At 36.1% G+C, this 15,845-nt stretch overlaps 1 protein-coding gene across 1 annotated transcript in view; it reads left to right on the forward strand.

Moving 5' to 3' along the window:
* CCDC151 (Coiled-coil domain containing protein 151) overlaps positions 1-15,845 on the forward strand; it is an 80,958-nt gene that overhangs the window by 39,192 nt on the left and 25,921 nt on the right. The window contains exons 8-10 of the mRNA XM_090369932.1: positions 5,412-5,552; positions 9,136-9,296; positions 12,231-12,393. Of these exons, the coding sequence (XP_090226058.1) occupies positions 5,412-5,552; positions 9,136-9,296; positions 12,231-12,393 (465 nt within the window). The remainder of the gene's footprint in view (positions 1-5,411; positions 5,553-9,135; positions 9,297-12,230; positions 12,394-15,845) is intronic.

Below are 15,845 nucleotides of genomic sequence, written 5' to 3' on the forward strand. Positions count from 1 at the left end.
ATGCCCTCTCATTATTCTGAGCAAGAGGAAGAATCCCATCAGCATTGAGCATGCTCAAACCATTCAAGGCTTTATACACCTCAATCAGATCACCTCGCAGGTGCCTAGTCTCCAGACACTGTAATTTGCAAAACTTAAGCCTTTCTTTGTAAGAGCAACCCTTTGTTCCATTCACTAATCTTGTTGCCCTTCTCTGTACTCATTTCAACAGCTCTACCACCTTCTTAAAATGAGGTCTCCAGACCTGTATACAGTACTCAAGGTGTGGCCTGACCATTGCCTTATACAAGGGGATAATCACCTCCTTATCCCTGCTAGAAAAAGTCCTCTATATCATTCACAAGACACCATGAGCTACTCTTGCAGACCATCTGCACTGCCCAGAAAACTTCATATCTGCCTCACAATTACCCCCAGGTCCTTTTCATTCTCTACCACTGTCAGTGTGGTACCACAGAGTTGATACGTTACTCTGGGATTACTGCTTCCCATATGTAGTACTTTACATTTGTCAATGTTAAACTTCATTTGCCACCTCTCAGCCCATCTGCTCAACTTTTCTAGATCCTGTTGCAGCAGTGTACTGTCGTTAGTGTCATTAACACCCCTGCCAAACACCGTAACATCTGCAAACTTGAACATTAAGCCTGATATAGCATCATCAATATCATTTATAAATACAGAAAACAACAATGGACCCAACACTGAACCCTGAGGGACTGCATTAATAACATTAGTCCATGAAGAGCAGTGTCCATTGATTACCACTCTCTGTCCTCTCCCACTTTATCCATAGCAGCAATTTGCCTCCAATGCCACACTACTCCAATTTGTGCAGCAGTCTTCCATGTGCAACAGTATCAAAGGATTTTCTAAGATTCAAATATATGATATCAAAGTTATTCTTTGGATCCAGTTCCTTTGTGACTACATCATATTATCCAATCAAATTAGTCAGACAAGACTTCCCCTTAACAAACCCATTCTGTGTCCGAGCTATAACTGAAGTCTTGTCTAGATGATCCTGCAATGCTTCTTTAACCAGTGCCTTCATTAATTTCCCTGGAACAGAAGTTAAACTAACAGGTCTGTAATTACCTGTGTCTCCCTTTGATCCTCCTTTGTGGATTGGGGTCACATTTTCACATCTCCAGTCCATGGGTACCTCCCCTGAGTCCAGGGAAGCTCTCATAATTATGACTAAGGGTTTGCTTACTTCCTTTTCCGCCTCCTTTAATATAACTGGATAGATTCCATCCACCCCAGGTGCCTTTCTTGTGTTTATCTTCAACAATTTCTCCTCCGCTTTACTCTCAGTTATTACAAGATTATCTAGCTTACTGCCAGAGTAGAATACACCTGTGGCATTCCCCTCCCTGAATAACTCCTCATGTGTGAATGTCGATGCAAAATATTCATTCAGTTTGTTAGCTACCTGAGCAGGATCATCAACAGTTCTTGGTTACAGACCAGCTTATATCTATCATAGGCTTCTGTGTCACATGTTAATTTATATGTATCCCATGCATTTTTCTTCTCTGTCCCATGTCTAATTAGTTCATCTGACATCCATTTAGGCGTAAATCTTGAACAATATCTCTTTGTTGGTATGAAAAGCCTAGTGGCTTCCAACATTAATTCTTTGAATGCTTCCCATTTTGAATTTGCTGTTCTTAACATCAGTTGATCCTACCGTATAGAATTTAAATACTGTCTCAGACCACCGTAGTCACCTTTACGAAAGCAAAACCCTTCCCTTTACCCTTGATGGTAGTTACCTCTTTGAGTAAATCCCACTTCAGCACACTGATCACTGCCACCTAGTGGTTCCTTTATCTGCAGATTCTTGATGCATGAAGAATCACTACTGGTAATCAGGTCAGAGAATTATTCCATCTGGTTGCCTCTCAAACATGCTGCTGTAAAAAACAATCATCCAATAAATCCACAAAAGCCTTGCTAGTGTGTGAGTGACCAACCCACAAATTCCAGTCAATATATGGGAAATTAAAATCCCCCATTATAAGACACTCTAATTTACTGGCCGTGCCCACCAAATACGGAGGATGCGGAAAGGTCAGGGAATGACCACCGCATATTCCCGGAGCAAAATGGCCTTAGTTGCTAATGCTCCTAAAAACCGAATAACAAATTTACTGACCCACTCTATTTCTCTGCATAATTGCTCATTATACTCATCAGAATCATTAGGCCTATAACACACACCTACTCTCATTTTCCTTTCCCAGTGCTTATGTCACACCAAACAGACTCAACATTGCATTGTCCACCAACATCAATTGGATGCACCTCCTTAGATTTTATGTGTTCCTTAACTAACAGCATAACTCCTCCTGTCCTGTCTGTCCTTTCTGTACACATTGTACTCCCCAAATTCCAGTTCTGCATTTCTTATGTCTGTGTGACACAATGTCTCTGATATCCCAACAATATCTGCCTTTGATGTCTTGAATAGCACTTCAAGCTCATCGAATTTATTAAATATACTCCTAGCATTGGTGTACATGTAAGTATGCCTGTTTCTACTCTTAGTTACCCTAACACAGCCCATGTATTTACTTGTTCCACTATGACTCCCAGCAGTCCTGGAAATTCCCATTGCCTTGCTTTCCAGGCTGCTGCCCAATTGCATTTCAATAGAAGTAGTGCAAGAATCACTTTTACCTCTGCCAGCAGCTACTGTTAATCTGTTAGTCCGTGTATCCACCCAAGCTAGCAGTTTTCCAACCCTCCTAACTCTGCCTCGATAGCAACAGCAAATATTCTTGCACCCTTTCTATTTAAGTGTATCCCATCCCTATAGAAGCAGTCTCTCCTGTTAACAAGCACAGACCAGGCTGAGAAAAATTTTACCCCTTGAGCATTGCACAATCTCTCCAGGGCCGAATTGATCGACAAGGCTTTCATCATATACTCCCAGAGTTATTCAGGAAGGGGAATGCCAGAGGTGAAGTAAAGTCTGGCAGTGAGCTAGATAATTTTGTAATAACTAAGAGGAAAGTGGAGGAGAAATTGTTGAGGATAAACATAAAAAAGGCACCCGGGGTGGATGGGATCTATCCAGTTATATTAAATTAGGCAGCAAAGGAAGTAAGCAAACCCTTAGCCATAATTATGAGAGCTTCTTTGGATTCAAGGGAGGTACCCATAGACTGGATGTGTGCAAATGTGACTCCAATTCACAAAGAGGATCAAAGGCTGACGAAGTAATTATAGACCTGTGAGTACTCCAAGACACAAACCACAGTCCCCTTACTGCAACTCTCTACAAAATGGCACTACTTTTAAAATAGATAATTTCTTTTGGCCAACCCTGTAGAATGACTGTTTATAGGCACAAGCAATTTTAAAAAGAAAACAGTATTGATATTTTCGTATTATACCTTCTAATACCAAGGTAATTTGTGTATCATTTGTTGGCATGAAATCCTTTATTTTAATCCTAATGATCCATTTTTTTTATTATTATTGATCCAGAATTAACTTTGTATTTTATACTATACAGCATTTAAATCAGAATGGATATTTGGAAGGCACTTACTAAATAAAGCTCGTTAAGATATTCTTGCCTCTTTTGCAGCTAGTGATTTCTAATGGTGCAAAATTTTAGAAAAATATATCAAAAAATCAAATAATATAGAATAAAAATAAAATATAAAGAATTCATTCACTATAATTTCATTCCATCAGGTAACACAGGCCTTGGTGGTACCTGATGGAATGAAATTATAGTGAAAAGGCCCATAAAAATTTCTCAGGTCGTTGTCGAGGCTCGAACTCAGATCTGTTCCACTCCGCGTGGGGAGGGTGGCGATTTTACCAACTTTTTAGCAAAGCAGTCGTCAGCTGTGGTTCTGTGTCATACTTCATGTGGCATTCATAAGTGCCTTTCAGTTATAGTATAAAATACACTCATGAGCCAAAACATTATGGCCACCCCTGTTACCATGAGTAGGTGCATCTCATATCATCTAGGAGTGGTATCACTGACCAGCATAGCATGTATAGCAATGGCACAGGTAATGCCTGTCAGTTTTTCAGTAGAAGCCTGTTTAATGGGGAAAGCAAAAGCCCTGACTGAATTTGAATGGGAAATGATTTGTGGTGCTAGGATGGCAGATGCCAGCATCTCAGAAACTGCAGGTATTGTTGACTGTTTTAGGGCTGCTATAGTGTGAAGGTGTGACAGGAATGGTCCAAAGTGGGACACACAACCACCCAACACGCTAGGATGGGGAGACCACCACTGGTTGACAGTCAAGGTGAACAGCAGTTGACAAGTGCTATCCAGAACAACAGACAGTTCACAATCCCTCAATTAACAGCAGACTACAACCAGGGTGCACAGAAAAACATTTCCAAGTGCACCATCCAGTGGATGCTTGATAGGCCTACAGAGTAAGCAACTTGTTAATGTGCCCACGTTGAACAACCATCACTGGCACTCCTGCCTACAGTGGTCATGAGAGCATCCTTGGACATTGGACTACTGGAAAAGAGTTGCCTGGTCTGATGAATCAAGATTCTAGCTCCATCATGCCAATGAATGAGTGCATATTCAACAGCGAGCAGTTGAACAGCTTCAAAGACTGGGTGGTGAGTTGGACAAAAACAGGCCAGCAGCAGTAGTATCATGGTTTGGGAGATGTTTTCATAGACATCACTGGATCTCCTCATCCCCATTAAACATGCCACCCTCACCACCAGATTTTGCCTCATCATTGTTTTGGACCAAGTTTAACCTTAGATGGCACTGGATTCTTTCAACAAAATAACACCCCATGTCACAAGACTCGCATTGTGCAGGAATAGTTCAAGGATCATGTCCAAGCATTTCGTGTGCTCCCCCTGGCTGACAAATCCATCAGCCCACAGCAGTACCTTTCTTCATTGCCAAACTTCAGGATGTCCTTTTGTCCAGCTGGTCCAGGATACCTGAGGACATCCATCTCCCCCTCAAGGCCAGGCCAGGTGCAACACACTGATAATCCAAAATTAGATTGTAGAAAGTAATGAAAGGAAATTCCATTTTCTACACAATTTTTTTAAAAATAATTATTTTCTCACAGCCAAAGGTATTACATATAACCAGAATTATGCAAACTTAATACTAACTGGCAAGCTAAACACAATTGTTGTCCATACATCATGTAGTTTTATGTATGGTTTAAAGTCACTTGTACATACCTCATTGAGCATCAGGAACACAATAGTGAAATTTCCAAGATTTATTAAGTTTGATTTTAGCTTAAACAAAGGAAAGAATACCTATTTCTAAACAATTGTTTCATACAGTAGTATACATTTTCATTACTTAATTTTTTAAGTATTACTTTAATTATTTCATTTTGATTTTGATTGTGTCTATATATTCCTTTTCTCCCCCTTAGCGAGTAACACCATTAATATCCGACAGTCCAAGTATGGCAGAAAAATTAAGGCATATGCAAGAAGAACAGGAAAAGGAACTAGACTTCTTTAAAGATGCCTTTGACCAAATAAAAGAAGCAGTTGGAGTTACAGATATTCAAGTAAGTAGTACAAAGTAAATTTTTCTGGATGCTGGATGAGTACTAATATCCAATTAGATACAAAAACAGATACAAGGTAAAAAACAAATACAGAAAATGAAAACTATAGAAAGTTATATCGAGCTATATTTTTAATATGACTTAATACAACTTTTAAATTATGCAACCTGTATACCTTCATAAAAACTTATAGCTTCATAAAAAGTGTGTAATGGGAAAAAAATCGAAATAAAGATATAGTTATAATACATTCTGAACTAACTGTACTTTCTGCAATTTCTGTAGTTTAATTTTCCAATTTTGTTTTTTTTTTTTTTTTTTTTTTTTTTTTTTTCATTTCACTCCTTAGGATTATATTAATTTACCAGTAATACTTTCTGGCTAACTGAAAGAAAACATTAAATGAAGATACTATTCCTCAAAATATTCATGTTAGTTTTATTATCTGTGTGCAACAGATATTTGGAGCAGATCCACAGGCATACTTTACAACAAGGGTCCTTAACCTTTAGGCATCTGTGGATCCCCATTGTTAGTTTGAAAACATGACTAGCCCCCAAACACATTGATGCTATTTAAGTCCCGGTTCAAGCATAATGATATTGTTTAAAATTTAAATTTCAAACTGAAATTTGGTAGAATGGTTTAAATTTTAAACAATTAATTATTTTATTCTGCAAAATACAAACGCAATACTGACAGTTACTTATCCATCTTAATGTGAAGGCTGCTGTTGTCTGGCTGACACAAATGCTTGTTCAAGCAGAAACAAGATCTAGAAAAATTAGACAGATGGACTGAGAAATGGAAATTGAAGTTTAACATTAACAAATGACTATTTGTTAATTAACAAAAGTACTGCATATGGGTAGCAGTAACCCCAGAGTAATGTACCAAATATGTGATACTGCACTCAGGGTAGCGGAAAATGGAAAAGACCTCTGGGTAATTGTTCAGTCAGATATGAAGTTCTCTGAGCAGACAGGACAGCTTATTGGGGTTTTGTCAATGATATATAGAAATTTTGTTACAGGAATAAGGAGGTTATTATCCCATTGTACAAGGCAGTGGTCAGGCTAAATCTTGAGTGCTGCATACAGGTCTGGAGGCCTCATTTTAGGAAGGATGTAGAGCTGCTGGAATGAGTACGGAGAATGGCAACGAGATTGGTAAGGGGAACAAAGTGGTGCTCTTACTAAGGAAAGGCTTCAGTTCTATAAATGCAGCATCTGGAGACTAGGCACCTGCAAGGTGATCTGATTGAGATGTTTAAGGCTTTGTATGGATTAATCAAGCTCGATGCTGATGGTATGCTTCCTCTTGCTCAGACTATGCACATGAGGGAGCATAAATTCAAATTGAGGAAGGATGATTGCAGAATAGATGTGTGGAGGTTTGCCTTTAGCTAGTGGGTGGTTGAATGCTGGAACAAATTTCCATCTGTTGTTGTTGTAGAAGTGGATAGCTTGAATAAATTCAAGGAAGAATTAGGCAAACTATTGGATGGGATGGATAGGTGGAAGGTTTATTATTTTTTTCCTTTTGGCTGATGCTATATAAGCTTGCTTTCTTGCATCATTTTCAAACATCTTCACAAACTTGGAGTCTTCTCATTGTTTGACCTTTGTTCATAATTTTTGACTTATCTTGGCACACTCTTTTTTCATGGCTAAATTTTTCAGTTAAAATTTGTCTAACTATTTCTTTGTCCATATTGAGTTCTGATGCAACCATTCTAATGCTTAATGGTGATTACTTCTAATCAATGTCCTCTCATTCTTTAGTTTTGTTGAAAATTTGAGGTTGATTAATTGTTCAAATCTTTTGCTGCCATTTTTCTGGCATACTGCAAAAACACAAAGTAATGAAAACCTGTCTTACTGCAAAGCAAGTGCACTGGAATGTGATTTGCCAGACAACTAGGGAAAGATTCACAGTCAACTGCTGTGCCTTTGTTTTTCAAGCAGTGGTGCTTGGTGTGTAGTGGTAGCCTGCACTCACAATCTCATTATTTGATAGCCACACCACATAGTTCATGAGTATCAGAAATGAATTATATAACTTAATTTTTTAATAATCACTTTGTCTTCTAATGACTTATAGTTGTAGGCTAGAATACTAGTCTTTGAGCTAGTATTATATATTTGGTTTTAAATATTACTAACCCTCAACTCTAATTTTTTAATAATCACTTGTCGTCTAACAATTTACAGTTATAGGCTACAATATGTCTGTCTATGGACTAGTATTGTAGCCTGTATTATCAGCAAAATTCAGCATCAAATTTGTAATATCTTTCATTAAAGATAACATTAGATTTTCTGTTTATTCTTCAGTAAACAGAAGTAAGATCAGAGCAGAGCATCCTTAGACTAGTAGAGGCCACTCCCTTGGCCCAGGTATACAATGGAGCTGCTTTTGAGTGGGGAGGAACTACAGCCATTCCTATCATTCATGCCTCTTGTGTGGCTTCCCCAGGCCACATGAGAAGCATGAATCCCTAGGCTAGGAAAGTACCTTCTGTGCCACTTTGTAATGCCAACCCTGAGTCAGGAGCTAACAACTATAGTACAGTGATTTACAAATATTTTACCATATTTTGTGATTTCATGTGGCTTCAGTCATATACCATGCCAAACTCCATATTAATTGTCCTTTTATCTATTATAATAAGTTACTTCAAATGGAATGCTGCTCCACTTTATACTTTTTTGTGCAGAACTGTATCAAATGATTTACTGAAATGCAAATAAATTATATCAAAATTATCTTTTGCATCCAGGATTTTTTTATAACACTCTCATAACAGCACAGCAGATTGGCTCGCCAAAGTTTGAATTTAAAGCAATCATGCGATGATTCCCATATAAATTCCTGTCTATTAAATATCATACATTGCCTCCTTAGCCATAATGCTCTCTGCCACTTACAGGTCATTAGGTGATCTCTACAAATAGAAGAAATGTAAACCTTTCAGATTCACAAAGGTGAATCTGGGAGGTTTACATTTCTTCTATTTGTAGAGACTTGTAAATTTATATCTAATAAGATCCTTTATTTTCTTTTTATATTCACCTTTCTTTTCTCTTTTTTTTTTTTTTTTACTATAGTTTATATGATAATTCAGTATTAATAGTGGCAAAAGATGCGAAAAAGAAAGCTTATACAGCATCAGCCAAAAAAAATTCCATTTCACTTATCCAATCCCTCCCACAGTTTGTCTACGTTTTCCTTGAATTTATTCGAACTATCCACTTCCACAACAACAGATGAAGCTTGTTCCAGCAATCAACCACCCATTGGCTGAAGGCAAACTTCTGCACATCTGTTCTGCAGCCATCCTTCCTCAATTTGAATTAAATCTCATTCACTTTTGTAAACCTGTAAAATTATGACCTAATTTAAACCATAAACTCAGCTGCAGAATTTTTTTTTTCATGAATTATATTTTGGAAAAAAAGAATGATAGTAATGATTATTATTCTTATAATTGCTTTTTAAAATTATTTAACAATAAAACAAAAAAAACAAGTTATAGAAAAACATAATTACTGGCTTTTAGTAAGTTAATTTTGTTTTTCAGGATGCAGAAATGAGGTTTATATCTCAGAATGCCATCCGAGAAAATCTCACTGAACTGAAACAGAGAGGTGAAAAGAGGTTATTTGAACTACGAGAAGAAAAACGCCAGTTAGAAGCTAAATTAGATGCACTGAAAGGAGTTGAACAAGCCAAAAATCAAGTGTATGTGTATATATATATATATATATATAATTACGAATAATAAAATTAAAATTAAGTAGAGAAATTGGATTTGAATTTGAATTTGAATAGCGATAATATGAATTAGCGATAGTATGAATTATGGATCAGGGACACTGCAAGAGCAAAGGTACCCTACAACCATAATGTATATATAAAAATTATTTTTATTGTTATGTGTAGAATGTAGTAGGAATATATCTATAATTTAACTAGTGCTAATAATGAAAATACCGTGTACTCTGGGAGCGATATATGTTGATTAAAGGGGGGAAGAAAGGAAAAGAAAAGTGTAACGTTATAAACAGGAAGAAACGAAATGCAAATTTTGAAAAGAATGACCAAGGTAGAAATAGTATTGCAGTTTCTTTCATAATTTTTGTGTCTTCTTCAGAGGTCATCCACCCAAATTATGAAAAAGAACAGCAATACTCTTACTTCTGTAAGAGTATTGCTGAATACTCTTACAGAATATTCAGTAAGAGTATTGCCGAATACTCTTATTTACAGAAGTAAGAGTATTGCTGTTCTTTTTCATAATTTGGGTGGATGACCTCTGAAGAAGATACAAAAATTATGAAAGAAACTGCAATACTATTTCTACCTTGGTCGTTCTTTTCAAAATTTGCATTTCGTTTCTTCCTGTTTATAACGTTACACTTTTCTTTTCCTTTCTTCCCCCCTTTAATCAACATATATCGCTCCCAGAGTACACGGTATTTTCATTATTAGCACTAGTTAAATTATAGATATATTCCTACTACATTCTACACATAACAATAAAAATAATTTATATATATATACATTTTTTGACTTTTTTTATTATTATTATATGTGAATATCATTTTCAGACTGTTTCAGTATTAATTCATCAATAAGAACTATAATATACTAGCTGTACCTGTTGCGAAAATTCTGCAATTGGTAGCAGAGTTTTTCTCTAACTGTCCTAAAGAAATGTAGTCCGTGTTTTGTTGTGAGCAGGTAAGCCAGTATGCGTCAAATCCTTTCTCATTTCTTGTATCTGAGGAAGCTTATAAATTTTATTTCATTTCACCATCTTTCTGATTATTCAAAATGTGGATGTTGCACGACAATTTCACACATACAAAATGTAGTACAGTCTCTATAATACTTCTTTGAAAACGACATTTTTTATATTCTTGTGCCCTCCTGGTAATCTTATTTTAATATGCTGGAATGATATGATCCGAGACATTGCTACGTACAATTGACCATGGCTAAATACAAGGTTAGTAAGCGAAATTCCGACTCTATCAAATGTTTGCCCTTGACTTTTATTTATAGCCATTTCAAAAGCCTGCCAAATAGGAAACTGCCATTTCTTAAATGAAAATGGAAAAATTGAATTGGATGGAGTAAAATCTACATGCGATAAGAGTACCCATTTTCCTTTAGCTTCTCCTGTTATTATTTCTAAATCCAAACAATTCTGATGCATAACTTTGACTATAAGTCTCATACTGTTGATCAATCCTTCTGAAATTGCCATATTCCGCAATAAAATAAAATGATCCCTGACTTTTTCACACTTAAAATGTAAGGTTTGACAATGAACACACCTTTCACTAAGTGAGCCAATACTGTGGCATATTAAATCTTTCAGATCCTTAAATGCAAATTTCAGACCGATCCTGGATGTATTTGCAGGAGCACGAAAATATGTGTTTTTTCTTTGCTGCAAGGTACGTTCAACACAACCAGTCAGAGTAGCATGGTGGCTTAGTGGGGCTAAGGTAGGCAATGCTAGTAGAAAAAGTGGCCCATTCCATAAAATAAAACTATTCAGAATTTTTATATTTTTCCATTTTACTGCACACCTAGGAAGAAATATTTTAAATTTGAGACCACTTTCAGCCCGATCAGTTAGGCCTATCATTCACAATGGCCATCTCAAGAAAACAGCTTCCATATTAATATATAGATGAATGTTCTAAACTGTCACTAAACTGTTCGAATTAATCACTCTTCTACTCATCAACAGTTATCATCAGATAACTGTTGATGAGTCAACAAGTATCCATTTCACCCTTTAGTCCCCCCCCAATGTTTACAAAAGTAGTAAAATGAAAACATAATATGCTGTAGTTTCAGTATTATTAATTTCATATGATAGAAAAGTGACTAATTTGAATAGTTTAATTTTGGTTAACTATACCATGTAGATTCTTTTTTCCTAATTTTAAGTTATACGAGTTATTCTCAAAAGAATCTTGTTAACCGTGTTAATTCTTTTTACAAGAAAAACCTTGAAAAAATTATTTACAGAAAGCCTGCAGAAGAGTAAATCTCAGATTCCATTTCATATAAAACAAGAATTAGTACACTATGTCTTTGTCATTATTTTAAATACAAAAAAAAAAAAAAAAAAAAAAAAAAATCCTTTTGAGATAATCAACAAAGTAATTAAAGCAGTAATATCTCTAAATACATTGCATTCCAGATGTCTGCCAGTGATTGTCTGCACATGATCATCGCATAGGAATTTATGTAAATCTCTCTCTCTCTCTCTCTCTCTCTCTCTCTCTCTCTCTCTCTCTCCAAATTAGTAAAAGGGTGGGATTTCCTAATTAGAATGCCATTCCCAATTTTCCTGTTTAAGCCCATTATTATTTTCTAGTGTCTTTCTCTCTCTCCCCTCCACCAAATTAGTAAAAGGGTGGAATTTCCTAATTAGAATTCCATTCCCAATTTCCCTATTTAAGCCCATTATTATTTTCTAGTGTCTCTTGAAGAATTTTTCTTATATCTTGCTTGGGAAAATAAATTTTTAAAAAATGTATAGTACAATGGCAAAAATTATAGGATCCGAGAATATATATAACTGCTCTTCTATTTATATTTCTAGAGGATTTAACTTTATTAAATTTAATGTTCATATTATATAATTTCCAGTGCAATGCAGGAAAACATTAAGAGGACTAAAAAGCTGTTGGGGGATCAAGAAAAACGTAAAAGTGCAGCACAAGCAGAAGTGGATCAAATTACACAGCTTTTGGCAGAGATAAAAAGTGGTTTATGGCATCAGCTACAGCTTATGTCAAAACATCTAAAAGAAGTAAGTTTGGTTGACTGCTTGTCGGGAATGAAATTAGTTATAGATATCTCTCTATACATTAAAAAAGTATTCCTCCTAGTGATATTTATTTGAGCCAATGGGAGAAGATGGCGAGGCAATTACATCACTATAAATGCAATTAATTATTGACAACTGCCTCCATAATGTTCACCAACCTCATGCACGTTCTTCCCTGTCTAACATTTGATGTTCCATTGTAACGTTTTTTGTATATTAATTAATATTGTATATTTGTAAATACAGTAATTTAGTATTTTGTAAATATTTTAAATATTTGTATATTGTAAATATTTCAGTGAAATATTTTAGTCCTGCTCTTTCAGATACAGTATTCCTCATGCATTATGGAACCCGAAGCAAAAGGCCTTTTTCTAAGTGACCTACGTAAATGCAGGAAATAATTACACGGTGATATTTATTCGACCTTGAAAATGCCGCACACTACAAATACACAGGTAAATAATTACATAAGTAATTTCCTAATTAGATGTTGATCACAGTGACATAGTATTTTTTTGTCTGGTGGCACCGGGGGTCTCCCCCAACTCCACATTTTTACTCTGTGTAGAATACAATACTCTGCATAAGGCCAGGGTGTGTGTGTTAGTGTGTGTTTTGTGAAGTATTAGTGTGGGTTGTGTTGTTCCTCTGGCCGCTTAGCCTGGTGAGTGTGGAGAGTTACTAACAACCCCAGTTTCCGTCACTGCCACAGGGAGGCAGGCCAGGACACATTAGGTGAGAAGAAAGCTCTGGTGGGGTGAACCCTGGGGTAGCCTAGGCATCCAAGGAGAGTCCCCAAAAAAAGAAAAACATTTTATTGGAAAGGAGATAATGGGGAGATAGGAAGAGGGTTGGATAAAAGGGGTAGAGAACAGAGGGAGCAGTGTTGAGGCACTTGCATGATTTAAAAGGGAGGACTGTAAGGGGGACCCTGGTACAGGATGCCCATCCTGGTCCAGAGGGTGGGAGTTGAATTTGGGTGGTGGGGTGAGCCACCAGGGGCCAAACAGGGTGAGGGGAAGGGGATTGGAGGAAGGAGACTCAACCACCCCAGGTAGTAGGAATAAAAGAACATAAGGAAAGAGATTCCTATGGTGGAGTAGGCTTTTTGCAGCTCTGTCCCACACTGGCCTGGGATTTACCCTAATGGCCAGTGTCAGCATCCCACACCATGCCAGCTAGGAAAAGCTACAGCATGGTGTCAGCTTGGATAACCATGAAGTCCCTGAGGGCCTGCATAGCCATCAATCTGTACAGTGAAGAGGTTAAGATAGAACCTGCTCCACCATAGGAATCTCTTTCCCTATGTTCTTTTATTCCTACCACCTGGGGTGGTTGAGTCTCCTTCCTCCAATCCCCTTCCCCTCACCCTGTGTGGCCCGTGGTGCAATTAATGCAATTAATAATAATTTTAATTGCAATTAATAATAATAATAATAATAACATGCAATTAATAATAATTTTCATTCACTCAACATTCACGCAATTTTACTTTTTATAGTTTTTCTTACACTTTCTATTTTCTTTTATATATTAGATTAGATATCGTTCGGTGCGTTTCGACAGGTGTGTCTTTTACATAGAAACGATTTGACTAAACTCCATCATAGACAGAACTATGCTTTATGTTAAATAACAGTTTTATATATTATTGTGAAAGTGCTATTTAACATAATTACTAATGGGGAAGCTTTTGAAGTATTTTAACTATTTCAGGATTGAGTTTATGTACCACATGTGAGCAATGGTACAATGAATTTTTCAAGGAATTTGGAAGTTTGTAAAAATTGAAAAACTATATGTAAATGCTTTTAAATATTAATTTCTTCATATTATAATTTATAACTGAACATTAGAGCCGAATTATTGTCAAAAATTAAATTGAAATTTCATAATTTTTTTTTAATTTAAAAAAGAAATAAATATATTCATCATTACTTATTTTTTTCCTTTGTAGCAATATCTTCTACATTTATACAGAAACTCCCCAACTTACATAAGGGTTGCGTTCCATGGACTTCTACATAAGTCGGAATTTCCCTAAAAAGCTTATGCAGCACTCGCAACTATGTGTGCTGAATTTGATTGAAGCAAAAAAGAAATGTTCGATGAACATGTAAATAGAATTATTTATTCAATTTTTTTTTATCTCATGCGCAGGAAAAATTACAAAAATTTCAAAATTATAAAATTACAAAAAGAGAGAGGAGACAAGCACGGCGTCAGCAAGTTTTAGCTTTCGAGCATCGTTGCCAGGATTAACTCTCCAGCTCATAACCATGCTGCTGCGGAAGTTGAGGGCTGTGAAGATTTAGAAGGGGTTTTTCCAACACATCACAAAATTTCTCTGCAGCTGCAGAATCGGCACTGGCGACTTCACCCCATACTCTAATGTTTTGGAAACCAGCACAATGCTTGAACCTATTAAACCATCCGTTGCTTGCCATGAACTTGGCTTGGGGTTCGCCGTACTTATCCTTAATACTTCATAAATACTTCTTGCTTTAGCTTGAATGGCCATTGGACTCAGGGGCACTTGCTTTTGAATCTGATTTTCCATCCGTATTATTAATAGCTTTTCCATCTTCGATATAGCACCCGAACGCTGTATTGTGATCACTGTTGATCCTTTAACATGTTCTTTTATACGCGCACTGTCCCTTAAAATAGTATTCACTGTTGAAGCAGCAAGACCTAATTCCATGCAATAGATGACAAACTTTGTCCTGCTTCATAATTCTTAATTAATCATCTTCATTTCTAAATCAGTTTTGTTTCGTTTCCTAGGACTAAACGGAAAGTGCAACTGCCAGCACTTGCACTTTCCATTGGTCCCTTTCCCTTCACATTGTAATAAGTAAATAGGAATGAAGAGAAGATTCTGAAAATTTATTTATGTTTTTTATATGATTGAAGGTTTCAGTGGAGGGGATTCATTTCACCATAATACCATAACATAAAAACCCACACAATTCCAGTTATCAGCATTATCATAACTGCAATAAGATTGAGTTTATAATAGATTGTGCTAACAGAAAAGCCCAATAAACCGAAAAGTGCAGATTGTTTTTACTATTTTATGGTAATGACCTCCAGAAATGTGTTTTAGAAAAATATCACAAAGACATTCAAAATTAATTATTATGACAGAACATACAGTATGATAACAATGAAAATGTAGTGTAATTTCGATTATAAAAATGACATTTTAGAGAGATAAATAGTTTAGTTATATAGCGAAAATTTCAACTTCTGAGTTCTTGGAACGAATTACCAAAAAAAAAAAAAAAAACAATATGTTATTGAGTTCACATTACAATATTTTCCCGATATCTCCATTTGTTCCTATGAGAGGGATGCAAAATACATTTACACGATTTTTTTAAGTTTGCACTGGCCAGCAAAAACTTATGTAAAGTCGAATTTCCGTA

The sequence above is a fragment of the Mastigoproctus giganteus genome, chromosome 3 (genome assembly GCF_048544385.1).
Source record: "Mastigoproctus giganteus isolate SK-2022 chromosome 3, ASM4854438v1, whole genome shotgun sequence".
Taxonomy (NCBI): domain Eukaryota; kingdom Metazoa; phylum Arthropoda; class Arachnida; order Uropygi; family Thelyphonidae; genus Mastigoproctus; species Mastigoproctus giganteus.